General features: G+C 42.5%; 1 protein-coding gene across 4 annotated transcripts in view; it reads left to right on the top strand.

Annotated features, from left to right (window-relative positions):
- The window catches only part of LOC113034360 (multiple epidermal growth factor-like domains protein 11), a 265,441-nt gene that overhangs the window by 203,425 nt on the left and 45,908 nt on the right, over positions 1 to 16,108 (top strand). For all 4 annotated transcript variants that reach the window (XM_080299954.1, XM_080299959.1, XM_080299956.1 and 1 more), the window contains exon 12: positions 14,860 to 14,980. In XM_080299954.1, the coding sequence (XP_080156080.1) occupies positions 14,860 to 14,980 (121 nt within the window). The remainder of the gene's footprint in view (positions 1 to 14,859; positions 14,981 to 16,108) is intronic.

Raw genomic sequence — 16,108 nt, 5'->3', positions numbered from 1 at the left:
TTTGTTCTAAAAGCCAGTTATTTTCAGTTTTTAAATCAAAGATAACAAAACAAAAATAATGTGTTTTTTACTTCATAACCCAAACACTAGCTGTGCAGCCTTGGAGGAAAGCAAAGAAATTTAACAACTCTACGTAGTCCCCTAAAATAAACAAATACCATCACTGTCACTATAGGAATGGAGAGACTGAGTATCAAACTGCTGCTTCTGTACTTGGTTAGCAGATCATCAACGACTGTGATTGCCTCTACACTACTAACAATTACAGGAACACTTGGAAAACGCATCAGATCTCAATAGGGGAAAATTGTGCTGGATATCTATACAGATATGGACTGAGTAATGTGTTAGCAACAAAAGTATGAGGCACTGTTTGATATTAAAATCATGAACCTAAATTCACAGACACCCTGAAAATTAAAGTGAAACATTTAATTGCAGCAACTCCAAATTGGTGCGTTTTAGTTTGTATGGCATACAGATACTTGTAATGATGCCTGACAATGTTGGAACAACATGTGGTGTTGAGGAGAATCCCCTATGTTTCTGTTCACCCAACAACATCAGGTCTTCTATTGGATTTAAGTCAGGTGAGTATGGGGGTCAGTCAGTAGTATCAATTTCTTCATCCTCTCATATCATTGCCACATGAAGCCTGGGATTGTTGTGCAGCAGGAGGAACCCGATGATGTTAAAGGGTTCTGCTGACCCTTTCACTTCTCTCATATGTGATCAGGGTGAGCCTGACCACACCTACGAGAGGTCATTTGTCGGGTTCTGGTCGTGCTCATCCTGTTCCTCCTTGCACAAAAGAGCAGATATTGGTCCTCCTCATAGATTAAGTGTTGCAGAGTGTAGCATTGTGGAAAAGAGTTGAGAGAATCCTCCACTAAACATTTTGGTTGGCATTACTTTTCATTTTTTTACTAATTGCATGCTTTGGTGTTTTTGTGTCTTGTGTGGGCCACACCCATGTGGGAGTGGAGATTCTACTCTAGTCCAACAGCCAGCTATCTGGAGTTGAGTACAGGGAGCAGTTGATTGGGAAGGATTTTAGGCCTTCTCTATAAAGGGGAGAGGGCAGGTTGTTGTTTTTTAGTAGGACACTGCTGGAGCAGGGAAGCCAGCTGACCTTGGAGACTCCAGGATGAAACATTTTAAAGGAAAGGATTTTTAACTTGGCCTGGTTTTGCTTTTAAAATAATCTGATGATGCTGGAGGGAGGACTCGTTTGAATTAGGATTCATGTGGATTTGCTGGGATAAAAACACTGGACTGGACACTATCTGTGCCCAAGGAAAGGAAACTGGTCAAGATTTAGAGAAGTGTGAGCTCCAGAGTGGAAGCCCCAGGATCTGGTGTAAAGACCCACCCTCGAACAACACCAGGCCTGATAAGGCTAACAATCCTGACCACGGCAGCTTTGGGCCTTGGATTCCAGACCGGAGTTGTGTCCTCAGCCAGTAGTCTGACTTGGAGGGGAAAAAAATGAACATTGTGTACACCATTGCAGTGTGAGTGTGTAGATTTCTTACTGGTCAGTATTGGAGCTTACTACGTTCTTGTATGGAGGAAATTTTGAGCTGTACGTAACACAAGGACGTTCTACTTTTGTGTTCAGGTCTCCTAGACTAATATCCTGTATCCTTCTCCTGAGACTGTGCCTGGAGAGACAGCAAGGTGTCACTAGGTATCACCTCATAATACCACTAGTGACAATGACCCAAGCCAAATACAGAAGTAGTGAAAAAACTGTCAGAAAATAAGAGGATGGGAAAAATGTGTCATTTTGCCCCTCTAGTGCGCCTGCTGTTAACTTCATTAACACCAAAGCACCTGAAACTGATTAATAACTCCCTCTGGATCTAAATCCAGCAAAGGTGCAAAGGTTTTAAACTCTGAATATGTTAAGTGTGTTATTGTAACACATTAATTATTCAGTGACCTGGGGGGCTGGGGACTTTACAGGGAGTGCAGAATTATTAGGCAAATGAGTATTTTGTCCACATCATCCTCTTCATGCATGTTGTCTTACTCCAAGCTGTATAGGCTCGAAAGCCTACTACCAATTAAGCATATTAGGTGATGTGCATCTCTGTAATGAGAAGGGGTGTGGTCTAATGACATCAACACCCTATATCAGGTGTGCATAATTATTAGGCAACGTCCTTTCCTTTGGCAAAATGAGTCAAAAGAAGGACTTGACAGGCTCAGAAAAGTCAAAAATAGTGAGATATCTTGCAGAGGGATGCAGCAGTCTCAAAATTGCAAAGCTTCTGAAGCGTGATCATCGAACAATCAAGCGTTTCATTCAAAATAGTCAACAGGGTCGCAAGAAGCGTGTGGAAAAACCAAGGCGCAAAATAACTGCCCATGAACTGAGAAAAGTCAAGCGTGCAGCTGCCAAGATGCCACTTGCCACCAGTTTGGCCATATTTCAGAGCTGCAACATCACTGGAGTGCCCAAAAGCACAAGGTGTGCAATACTCAGAGACATGGCCAAGGTAAGAAAGGCTGAAAGACGACCACCACTGAACAAGACACACAAGCTGAAACGTCAAGACTGGGCCAAGAAATATCTCAAGACTGGTTTTTCTAAGGTTTTATGGACTGATGAAATGAGAGTGAGTCTTGATGGGCCAGATGGATGGGCCCGTGGCTGGATTGGTAAAGGGCAGAGAGCTCCAGTCCCACTCAGACGCCAGCAAGGTGGAGGTGGAGTACTGGTTTGGGCTGGTATCATCAAAGATGAGCTTGTGGGGCCTTTTCGGGTTGAGGATGGAGTCAAGCTCAACTCCCAGTCCTACTGCCAGTTTCTGGAAGACACCTTCTTCAAGCAGTGGTACAGGAAGAAGTCTGCATCCTTCAAGAAAAACATGATTTTCATGCAGGACAATGCTCCATCACACGCGTCCAAGTACTCCACAGCGTGGCTGCAAGAAAGGGTATAAAAGAAGAAAAACTAATGACATGGCCTCCTTGTTCACCTGATCTGAACCCCATTGAGAACCTGTGGTCCATCATCAAATGTGAGATTTACAAGGAGGGAAAACAGTACACCTCTCTGAACAGTGTCTGGGAGGCTGTGGTTGCTGCTGCACGCAATGTTGATGGTGAACAGATCAAAACACTGACAGAATCCATGGATGGCAGGCTTTTGAGTGTCCTTGCAAAGAAAGGTGGCTATATTGGTCGCTGATTTGTTTTTGTTTTGTTTTTGAATGTCAGAAATGTATATTTGTGAATGTGGAGATGTTATATTGGTTTCACTGGTAAAAATAAATCATTGAAATGGGTATATATTTGTTTTTTGTTAAGTTGCCTAATAATTATGCACAGTAATAGTCACCTGCACACACAGATATCCCCCTAAAATAGCTAAAACTAAAAACAAACTAAAAACTACTTCCAAAAACATTCAGCTTTGATATTAATGAGTTTTTTGGGTTCATTGAGAACATGGTTGTTGTTCAATAATAAAATTACTTGCCTCATAATTCTGCACTCCCTGTAATATTAGGCTTTGTTTCTACAAATCTGTAGAAACAAAGCCTATAACTGTTAAAACGTCCTTTTAACAGGAAGACACCTCTGGCAGAACTGGGATGGTCAGCCATCTGTTGCAACTGGCTGGGAATGAGGGGAGCAGACAAAACAACACTGAGAAAGAAAACCAGAGATTAATAATAATTAACAATTTGATGTGACGTGGCATATAAACTAGACTCCAAATTCCTCGCAGTGTTACTGGAGTCCAAACTTATTCCATCCAGAGTAATTATCTGGTTAGACACATTGTTTCTAAGACTTTTCAGGACGAGTACAATAGCTTCTGTTTGTCTAAATTCAGAAGCAGGGAATAAGCAGTCACCCAGGTCTTTACATCTAGGAATGTATTTCAGTTTAACTAAATGATGTGCTGGGTATCATCTGCAAATGTGTGCTGTGCATTCTAATAATACTGCAGAATGAAAGTATAATGTAAACAGAATTGGTCCTAGCACAGAACCCTGTGGAACTATGTCATTAACGGCAGAAGAAGACTCTACGTTTACATGAAAAAATTGTGCTCTACTTGATAGATGATCTGCAGATGATCAGTTAATTGTTTCATAACTACTCTTTGAAGAATTTTTGGACAGTAGCTTAAATAGTCTATTTAAATATTAGTACTATTGAAAGTAGCTGTACGTAATGACAGGTTTGTCAGATGGTTACAAATAATTTCTCCAATGGTTGAAATTTTATTTGTGAAGAAATTTGTCAAGTCATCACAAGTTATGGTTAAAGGAAGCTCAACACAGCTCTGACTCTTTGTCAGCCTGGCTGCAGTGCTGAGAAGAAACCACCTTCAATCAATGATGAATACTAAGATGTCCTCGCTTCACAGAGGGCTTTTCCTTATATAGTGGAGCAAACTCTTCTAAATCAGTGAGATGCAATTTTTTCTCCAGTTTTCAGGTTGTCTGCTTCAAGGCGTCCATTGTGGATTTAACCAGGGAGTCAAGAACTTCTGATTCAAGGCTATTTTCAGAGGAGACACAGTATCCAGAGTCAGAAACAGTGAGGAGAGAAAACTATTAACAAGTTAATCGACCTCTGTGGGATTAGAGTTTAGGTAACTGCTCTGGACTGTTGCTAAATGACATTGAAGACGATAACAGTGGAGGAATTACATCCTTAAACTTCGTTACAACAATTTCAGAAATCATTTACTGCAATAAAACACGTTCTCCACTGCTGTTAAATTTAATATTCACTTGAATAGAACAGGAAACAATAGCCCTATATGGTAATTGTACATGTACAACGAAATTATGAGTGCTAGACGCCAACTCTGCAGGAATAAAATGTAAATAGTAAGACAGCAGCAATAAACTGGAGAAAGGTGTACAGTTAAGATGAATATATACAAGAGAAAGGCACAAAATAAGAAAAGGCACACATAGAAAACAAAGTGCTTGGAAGTAGAGCAAAGGACTTGGTCTAATATAGAGTCAATGTGTAAGTATAGTGTAGAGCAGGGGTGTCAAACTCAAATACACAGTGGGCCAAAATTCAAAACTGGAACAAAGTCGAGCGGCTAACATTAATATTTACTGAAAAAAAATCTTCCTCCAGATATGAGAATGAATCTTTTCTTATGGACTCAAACACGTTTTGCTGAAAAACTGAATATGGAACAAGCAAAGCTTAGTACTAAACAATATATATATTAGCTGTATGATACCAGCAGGCCAGCTCTGATAGTAATTTGGTATGGCTTCGCGGGCCAAATGTAATTAGGCTGCGGGCCAAATTTGGCCCGCGGGCCAGAGTTTGACACCTATGGTGTAGAGTAATGAGGGTTACTCAAACTGACCCACCACGGGTGGGCTTTCAGCGGATAGTGTTTGTTAATAGTCTGAACGGCCCAGGGGAAGAAGCTGTTTGTGAGTCTGGAGTTGGGAGACCTGACTGACCTGAGGCGCAGACCAGAGGGCGGTGGGTCAAACAGGTTTTGGGCGGGGAGCGAAGGGTCACCTGTGATGGTGGCGATGGTTATCTGGCAATGGGCTCCAGGGGTGGCAAATGACAGCCAATGATTTTTACCTTCTGCGCAGCCTTCCCATTTTTAGTAGTGGCCCCTGCGTACCAAATATCCAGGCAGCAGGAGAGCATGCTTTCCTCATGACCAGGAAGACCAGGAGAACTTCCAGTCCAAGTTATTGTAGTGGTAGTGCAGCCGCTGCTGGGCCTTATTTACCAGAGCGTTGGTGCTGTGGGTCCAGGTGAGATCGGTGGAGTTTATTGTAAATTTAAATGTTATTAAAAATTATCAGAGAAAAAAGGAGTCTGTGTGTCAGAGGGGGTCAGAGTTTGATTGACTCTTCTTAGCTGCCTCACAGCATTACGCTTTCAGACAGCACAGCGGTATCTTTATGATAAGCAACAACCGCCCTGGTTCAAAGCGGCATCTACGCTGCTTCACAGAGTAAAGCACCTGTTTCTCATAAACGTAACTGGAATAGACTTCATGCTGACCTCCTGTTTTTACCAGTCTGTTTTGCATGCTTGGAACTGGACTGTTTTTATTGTAAAGATGGTAATGTAGAGGAGGCTCTACTTTACAATCCCTTGATACCAAGTATGATGCTCAGCACTGTTAGTGTTCAGAGGTTCCTCATAAATGCTGGCCTAACAAAGCTGGCGGGGCTGAGGACAGCAGGCCAGTGGAAAACAGCTGCCAAGCTGGCTTAGGAGACTGGAGTGAGATCTTTGTGCCTTCAGGAGAAGCTGGTGGAAGAGGTCATGGCTGGTCTTCCTGGACTCTTAAGGGCTGCACTGGGCACTCACTCTGCAGGTAACAAACCAATTTCATCTGACAGTTGGACGTCCCTGTACAAGCTTCCCATAGAGAAACGCAGTGTGGCTCTCCAGTGGAGAGTGGTGCATGGGGTCATGGCTATGAATAAACACGTGGAACATACAGGGAGTGCAGAATTATTAGGCAAGTTGTATTTTTGAGGAATAATGTTATTATTGAACAACAACCATGTTCTCAATGAACCCAAAAAACTCATTAATATCAAAGCTGAATGTTTTTGGAAGTAGTTTTTAGTTTGTTTTTAGTTTCAGCTATTTTAGGGGGATATCTGTGTGTGCAGGTGACTATTACTGTGCAGAATTATTAGGCAACTTAACAAAAAACAAATATATACCCATTTCAATGATTTATTTTTACCAGTGAAACCAATATAACATCTCCACATTCACAAATATACATTTCTGACATTCAAAAACAAATCAGCGACCAATATAGCCACCTTTCTTTGCAAGGACACTCAAAAGCCTGCCATCCATGGATTCTGTCAGTGTTTTGATCTGTTCACCATCAACATTGCGTGCAGCAGCAACCACAGCCTCCCAGACACTGTTCAGAGAGGTGTACTGTTTTCCCTCCTTGTAAATCTCACATTTGATGATGGACCACAGGTTCTCAATGGGGTTCAGATCAGGTGAACAAGGAGGCCATGTCATTAGTTTTTCTTCTTTTATACCCTTTCTTGCAGCCACGCTGTGGAGTACTTGGACGCGTGTGATGGAGCATTGTCCTGCATGAAAATCATGTTTTTCTTGAAGGATGCAGACTTCTTCCTGTACCACTGCTTGAAGAAGGTGTCTTCCAGAAACTGGCAGTAGGACTGGGAGTTGAGCTTGACTCCATCCTCAACCCGAAAAGGCCCCACAAGCTCATCTTTGATGATACCAGCCCAAACCAGTACTCCACCTCCACCTTGCTGGCGTCTGAGTGGGACTGGAGCTCTCTGCCCTTTACCAATCCAGCCACGGGCCCATCCATCTGGCCCATCAAGACTCACTCTCATTTCATCAGTCCATAAAACCTTAGAAAAACCAGTCTTGAGATATTTCTTGGCCCAGTCTTGACGTTTCAGCTTGTGTGTCTTGTTCAGTGGTGGTCGTCTTTCAGCCTTTCTTACCTTGGCCATGTCTCTGAGTATTGCACACCTTGTGCTTTTGGGCACTCCAGTGATGTTGCAGCTCTGAAATATGGCCAAACTGGTGGCAAGTGGCATCTTGGCAGCTGCACGCTTGACTTTTCTCAGTTCATGGGCAGTTATTTTGCGCCTTGGTTTTTCCACACGCTTCTTGCGACCCTGTTGACTATTTTGAATGAAACGCTTGATTGTTCGATGATCACGCTTCAGAAGCTTTGCAATTTTGAGACTGCTGCATCCCTCTGCAAGATATCTCACTATTTTTGACTTTTCTGAGCCTGTCAAGTCCTTCTTTTGACTCATTTTGCCAAAGGAAAGGACGTTGCCTAATAATTATGCACACCTGATATAGGGTGTTGATGTCATTAGACCACACCCCTTCTCATTACAGAGATGCACATCACCTAATATGCTTAATTGGTAGTAGGCTTTCGAGCCTATACAGCTTGGAGTAAGACAACATGCATGAAGAGGATGATGTGGACAAAATACTCATTTGCCTAATAATTCTGCACTCCCTGTAAAGTCCCCAGCCCCCCAGGTCACTGAATAATTAATGTGTTACAATAACACACTTAACATATTCAGAGTTTAAAACCTTTGCACCTTTGCTGGATTTAGATCCAGAGGGAGTTATTAATCAGTTTCAGGTGCTTTGGTGTTAATGAAGTTAACAGCAGGCGCACTAGAGGGGCAAAATGACACATTTTTCCCATCCTCTTATTTTCTGACAGTTTTTTCACTACTTCTGTATTTGGCTTGGGTCATTGTCACTAGTGGTATTATGAGGTGATACCTAGTGACACCTTGCTGTCTCTCCAGGCACAGTCTCAGGAGAAGGATACAGGATATTAGTCTAGGAGACCTGAACACAAAAGTAGAACGTCCTTGTGTTACGTACAGCTCAAAATTTCCTCCATACAAGAACGTAGTAAGCTCCAATACTGACCAGTAAGAAATCTACACACTCACACTGCAATGGTGTACACAATGTTCATTTTTTTCCCCTCCAAGTCAGACTACTGGCTGAGGACACAACTCCGGTCTGGAATCCAAGGCCCAAAGCTGCCGTGGTCAGGATTGTTAGCCTTATCAGGCCTGGTGTTGTTCGAGGGTGGGTCTTTACACCAGATCCTGGGGCTTCCACTCTGGAGCTCACACTTCTCTAAATCTTGACCAGTTTCCTTTCCTTGGGCACAGATAGTGTCCAGTCCAGTGTTTTTATCCCAGCAAATCCACATGAATCCTAATTCAAACGAGTCCTCCCTCCAGCATCATCAGATTATTTTAAAAGCAAAACCAGGCCAAGTTAAAAATCCTTTCCTTTAAAATGTTTCATCCTGGAGTCTCCAAGGTCAGCTGGCTTCCCTGCTCCAGCAGTGTCCTACTAAAAAACAACAACCTGCCCTCTCCCCTTTATAGAGAAGGCCTAAAATCCTTCCCAATCAACTGCTCCCTGTACTCAACTCCAGATAGCTGGCTGTTGGACTAGAGTAGAATCTCCACTCCCACATGGGTGTGGCCCACACAAGACACAAAAACACCAAAGCATGCAATTAGTAAAAAAATGAAAAGTAATGCCAACCAAAATGTTTAGTGGAGGATTCTCTCAACTCTTTTCCACAATGCTACACTCTGCAACACTTAATCTATGAGGAGGACCAATATCTGCTCTTTTGTGCAAGGAGGAACAGGATGAGCACGACCAGAACCCGACAAATGACCTCTCGTAGGTGTGGTCAGGCTCACCCTGATCACATATGAGAGAAGTGAAAGGGTCAGCAGAACCCTTTAACATCATCGGGTTCCTCCTGCTGCACAACAATCCCAGGCTTCATGTGGCAATGATATGAGAGGATGAAGAAATTGATACTACTGACTGACCCCCATACTCACCTGACTTAAATCCAATAGAAGACCTGATGTTGTTGGGTGAACAGAAACATAGGGGATTCTCCTCAACACCACATGTTGTTCCAACATTGTCAGGCATCATTACAAGTATCTGTATGCCATACAAACTAAAACGCACCAATTTGGAGTTGCTGCAATTAAATGTTTCACTTTAATTTTCAGGGTGTCTGTGAATTTAGGTTCATGATTTTAATATCAAACAGTGCCTCATACTTTTGTTGCTAACACATTACTCAGTCCATATCTGTATAGATATCCAGCACAATTTTCCCCTATTGAGATCTGATGCGTTTTCCAAGTGTTCCTGTAATTGTTAGTAGTGTAGAGGCAATCACAGTCGTTGATGATCTGCTAACCAAGTACAGAAGCAGCAGTTTGATACTCAGTCTCTCCATTCCTATAGTGACAGTGATGGTATTTGTTTATTTTAGGGGACTACGTAGAGTTGTTAAATTTCTTTGCTTTCCTCCAAGGCTGCACAGCTAGTGTTTGGGTTATGAAGTAAAAAACACATTATTTTTGTTTTGTTATCTTTGATTTAAAAACTGAAAATAACTGGCTTTTAGAACAAAAATTTAAATCAAAGTTGCCAAGCAAATGATCATTAATCCACCAATCTGTACATAATTATTATACAAGAGGTGACTTTACAGTCCTGGGAAATTCAGTTGATTTTCCTTACTGAACACATTGATGTTCAATTTTATTTATTTTTCAAGTGTTTCAAATTTAATAAGAGCTCTTTGTCCTCCTGTCTTTTGGATAGCTTTGTGAATATTAGATTAATAGCAATTTAAAGGCAGCAGGTTTGAAGCATACAATTTTAATTGGCAAAGTTTATATGTTGGAGGTCCCAATCAATGTGTCATGGTGCCTGAGATTTCAGATGTGTGAAGCTTGCTCTCCCAGCATGCTATCAGCACAGGATAAGGTTAGATATCCTGCTAATGCCAAGCTGTCTGTCTCGCCACTACGACATGTCCTTTATTGATTAGTCTGCAGTCTAGCTACTCTCTCATGTGTTCATCAGTAAATGTTACATACAAAGCATTTATGCTTATGTGAATCAGTAGATGAGGCAAGTTGAGAGTCAGGAGTCTTTGTTATCTTTGTCTTTGTTGTCTAGCTAAGTGTAAACAGCAGTAAATACTCAATATTCAATGTTGTTGTGCAGCACGCAGGACAGACAGCGCACAATGTGCTTTGAAGTAGCAGCCAAGAAAGGTGTTATTTAAGTCCATGAACAGTGAACACCTGTGTGGATCAGCGCGCTTGTATTCAAATGGTTTCCACATGTAATGGTCTGCTAGAGGATGTAGAGAGCCATAGTCCCGTCCCCCAGGGCATGAAGCAGGCATGGAGGAGATCCAGGCCCCAGACATCCAGAGGTGTGCAGGGAGTCACCGGCAGGGAGTGTGGTGAGGGGAGATAGGCCTTGGAGGGCCTGGGAGTTCCCAGAGAGGTGGAGTCTAAGACCCGACCTGACATATAGACACAGACAAACAGGCACACACAGACACAAACATGCGTTCCCACCCTCATGCACACATATACAAACACTCAGCACTCACCCAACGTAGGGATTGACATAAATGGACATGTACACACAATCACACTCCCCAAACATACTCTATACCCCGGGTCCAGGTACCCTCGCCCCCAGAGGGGGAAACAGAACCCACACCCAAGAGATGTTACCCTTCCCCCCGGGGTGGAGGCAAGCAGACCGTCCCAGGCTCCGCAGCAGCAGGGAGGCCAATCGGACAGCCAACATCTCCTCCCAGCCCCCCCGCCCCGATGGCTAGCAGAGAACGGGGGTGTGTGAAGACCCCATACCTCCCTCCTCCCGCTCATGTGTAGTGTTGCTGCGTGTTGCTCTAAAGTGCATGGGAGAGAGGGGGAGAGCATGGTGCTGCTGCCAGAGAGCAGAACAGTGAGATCTTAAGAGATCCAGCCTACGGCTCTTCAATGGGGTGTCACAGGGTCCCCAGGAAAAAAAATTGTAAATGTAAAATAATAAAATAAATATTCTTCTGTAGCAATAACAAAGTATAACATAAATTATTCTGTAGCAATTACACAAGAATATCCAGTAATGTCCCTGCCTACAATTAAACACATTCACTTACTGAAAATCATCTGCTGTGGCAAACGGGTGCAAACCTTTGACCACAAACTGAGTCACTGCTCGGTGACGTTCGTCTATCCTGCCTGAAAGGAGACGCTACCGGCAGACTGCAGCGAGACCTGCCAGCATCTGAGCCAGACTCTGTCTGTCTCATCATGGTCACTAAATGCACAGTAATGGCAGGTTTGTAATAAGGCAGATCGCGCTAACATAATATGCACTGTTGTTGATTATTTACCTGCCGCATTAACGGGAGAGGACGTGCAAACGTTACCGCTGCTGCTGGGTTGAGATTCACGAGTCCAGAATTAAAAACACGACATTCATTTAAGGTCATCGCGTGTTTTGTGAGCAAATGCTTTTGCATATTCGTAGTGTTTCCTCCCTTAAATGAAATATTTACTTTGCAAGTATTGCAAGTTGCCCTGTTGTCATCCGTTCTCGTAAAGTATAACCAAATTTTTGAGCGTTTGAGCCACTTAGGCGCCGTGTTTCCTGCCAGGTAAATGACGCTCCACAACGTGGTGACGTCATTCGGGGCGACTGGAATCGACAGTGGGAACCGGTTCTCAACAAGAACCGGGTTTCGATACTGTGGCGTGAATAAGGCACGGCGGGACCATGGAGCAACGTTCAGAGCCATCTTTATTTAATTCACGTCACACCACAACACACCCAAACCCCTGGGCGTGATTAAGGATGCCGTGCAGGTGCGTCCGCCCTCCCTGCACGGCACCGCAGACCACGCCCCACCACAGATACCCATCCCTACTTGTGACTCATTTAAGCCTGAATATTGATTCATATGGAATGCCAGGGGAAGCTCATGTCAGTGAGTATGTCATTGCCTCAGAACTTTAAACCGATGCCAAACCTTTTCTATTCTGACTCTTTATCCAAAATGTTTCAAGGCTCACACATTGCAGCCACAATGATACAGCTATTTTAAAATAAGAGAGCAGAACTTGACACGGACTGTTGGAGGGAACTGGGAGTGGTCTTTGATTTTAATTTATAATTAGAAGGTTTCAGATTTTTCTGAAAAGGTTGCCTCTAGACAGCTGCATACACATACAGAACTCTCCAACATTAAAAATATTTATACATGTACATTAACATGTAACACATAACACACATATACAGTTGGGTCCATAAATATTTGGACAGAGATTTTGGTTCTGTACATCACCACAATGATTTTCCCCCCTGTCCTCTTCAGTTCTTTAGCAATCAGAGTTATTGTCTGAAGGCCAAGAAAGATGGATTTATTTTACTAAGTAGATCATTATGGCTTTGCCATATTGGTCCACTTGATTGACCTTTGTTATTATTATTTATTTATTCAATTTATTTTATTTTAAGTCACAAATAGGACAGACATGCCTGGGGGCAGAGAAAGAAAGAAAGAAAGAAAGAAAGAAAGAAAGAAAGAAAGAAAGAAAGAAAGAAAGAAAGAAAGAAAGACAGACAGACAGACAGACAGACAGACAGACAGACAGACAGACAGACAGAAGGGAAGAGGGACAGTGAGAGAAGACACTAAAAAACAAATCCGCTGTTTACCTGTTGATACAAAAAAAGAAAACAAGTAAAAGGAGAGCAACACAATAAAAACAGCACTGCAGCAATAACCTAGATAAGTGTAACTAACAGTAAATACTAAATATTGAATTTTATTTTGCAGCACACAAGACTGACAGCGCAGAATGTGCTTTGAGGTGGGAGGCAAGAAAGCCTGTGAGCACCTGTGTGCGTGAGCGCACTTGTATTCAAAAGGATTCTCCTTGTAATGTGCCTGCATGAAGCAGGCATGGAGGAGACATCTGGTGGCCCCCAGGAGCGTGAGAGCCCAAGGAGGACCATCGGAGGGGCAGCCACGCCACCCTCCTGGAAAGAGCTGAGGAGAGCCCCAGACAGGGGGTTCAATTTTAAATGAAACAATTCTGATGCAGTTGAAGTGCAGACTAGACTCAGTTTTAATTCAGTGAGTTGAAAGAAAAGATTGCATAAAAAGGAAGGGATTTTTAAACAAAAATAATTGGTCAAATTAAATAACTGAGCATAAAATGTTTATTACTACATAATTGGTTGAAAAGCCTTTGCAGGCAATGACAACCGGAAGTCTTGAACTCATGGACATCACCAAATGCTGGGTTCCTCCTTTTCGTTTGGCCTTTTTACAGCTTTATTTGACAGGGTACAGTGAAGAGTGACAGGGAAGCGGAGGGCGAGAGATGGGGGAAGATATACAGCAAAAGGTTGGAATCGAATGTGGGCCGGCTGGTCTCAGCCATGCGGCATATGGTCACCTGCTCATCGCAGTGAGCTAAATCAACACCCAGGGTTTCCTCCTTTTTAATGCTCTCACAGGCCTTCAGTTGCTGTTTGTTTGTGGGTCTTTCTGTGCAAAGTTTAATCTTCAGCAAGTGAAATGCAGCTCAGTTGGGTTAAGATCAGGTTGTTTGCATCAATAAACTCCTGGGTTGCTTTGGCCGTATGTTGTGGCTTATTGTCCATCTGTATTATGAAACACTGCCTAATCAATCTGACTGCATTTAGCTGGATTTGAGCAGACAGTCACCTCAGAGTTCATTCGTCTGTTTCTGTCCTGAGTGACATCATCAGTAAACACGAGTGTCCCAGTGTCACTGGCAGCCATGCATGCCCAAGCCGTCACACTGCCGACGCCGCGTTTTACCGATGATGTGGTGTGCTTTGGATCCTGAGCTGTTCCACACCTTCTTCATACTTTTGTCTTGCCATCATTCTTGTAGAGGTTGATCTTGGTTTCATCTGACCAAAGAATGTTTGTCCAGATCTGTGCTGGCTTTTTTGGGTGTTTTTTTTAGCAAAGTCTAGCCAGTCTATTCTTGAGACTGATGAGTGGCTTGCACCTTGCAGTGAACACCCTGTATTTACTTTCATGCGGTCTTCTCTTTATGATAGACTTGGATATCGATACGTCTACCTCCTGGAGAGAGCTGTTCACTTGGTTGGCTGTTGTGAAGAGGTTTCTCTTTGCAATAGAAAGAATTCTGCGATCATCCTGGAAAGCTGTCTTCCTGTGGACGTCCAGGTCTTTTTGCATTGCTGAGTCCAACCCTAATATAGTAGCAACTTCTCCGATGGGTTTTTTCTGTCTTTGTGAGCTTAAGCATTGGTTGTTTCACCTTCACGGAGAGCTGATTTGACCACCTGTTGTCCATTCACAGCAAAATCTTCCAAATGCAAGCACTTCACCTCAAATCAACTCCAGGCCTTTTATCTTACCTTTACCATTATTTTTCAGTTCCTTCCTGTCTCCTTTTGTGTGACCAGGGTGACGACTGCTCTATCAGCTGTCTTGCAGGCCTGTACGGGATCAACTGCTCCTCATCGTGCTCCTGCCAAAACGAGATCTCCTGCTCACACATTGATGGTTCCTGCATCTGCAGAGAAGGTAGTGCTTTACAAGCATGTTCTTAAAGACAGAGTGTTGAAATTTCCTTCATTATTATGTTTTAGAATTGGACAAGAGGAACAACTATCAAAATTGTTTTTGTAAGGAGTCACAGTCTTCACTGTAACTTGTAGTGTTTCCCTGAATGTCTAACATTTTCAGCAGAGCCTCTGGTACTTCTTTCTAATCTAAAAATGTACATGTGGATGTTCCTGTGGAGAAGCTGCAGAGCATATCGTTGACGAGAGCTTGAAAAACTGCTATTTTAAGTACTACATATTCTGTTGACTATTGAAATTAATTAAATGTTGATGGTGTTGCATTTATTTGAATCTGAAGAAAACCAGGCCTATCTGAAGTGAGTGGGGAAGGGTGTATAACTTGAATTTCAGTGATCACCAGGAGATAAAAATGCTTGTTTTTATTTCAAGAGGTCAAGTGTGATAAAAACCTTTAAAAAAGTTAGGTTACATGGCCTTGACATAATGTTTCCAAACTCTTGCTTTATTCAAGTTGTGCTTCTAGTACACATACAAAAGTTTTTAGCTAATTCCACAAGATCACTAAACAAATTTGGGAATTTGCTGCTTTTTCTTTGTTATATTTCACAGTAACTCAGTGAAATTATTTGCAGCTTTTTTTGACAGATCTTTTCTACACTTTCGGACTTTTCTAAACGCTTAAAGAAAATTGAGAAAATTTCAAACTATTTGATATTAAAAAGTTCCAGCCTTGATCTCCTAGCCCTGTTTTTGTTTGATCCTGCATTTGAAAACCAGAAACCCCAAATTTTCTCCAATTTCACCATTCATTCAATTTCACATCTCTAAAAATGTGAAGACATCAACTGTAACAATCTCCAGTCCTTACCTGGTCTTTTTTTCTGCTTGCTTTATATCTCTCAATATCAGCATGTTTAAATATTTATACACCTCTGAACGTGGTTGGGACCACAGGTAATTAAAATAGAGAGACATCTGAAGAAGCAGAAAACAGGACCAGGGCCTGAGAGCTTTGGTTAGAACAAGAACGAACCCTGTGAAACCCGCGTACTCTCTCTCTTTAGTCACCCATGACTTAATTTACTTTGATGTACTTTAATATGCTCAGTGTTTTTAGTGGGAAAAG

Source organism: Astatotilapia calliptera, chromosome 1 (assembly GCF_964374335.1).
Source record: "Astatotilapia calliptera chromosome 1, fAstCal68.1, whole genome shotgun sequence".
Classification (NCBI taxonomy): Eukaryota; Metazoa; Chordata; class Actinopteri; order Cichliformes; family Cichlidae; genus Astatotilapia; species Astatotilapia calliptera.
Note: the sequence above shows the minus strand (reverse complement) of the source record. Positions and strands in the feature narration are given on the sequence as shown.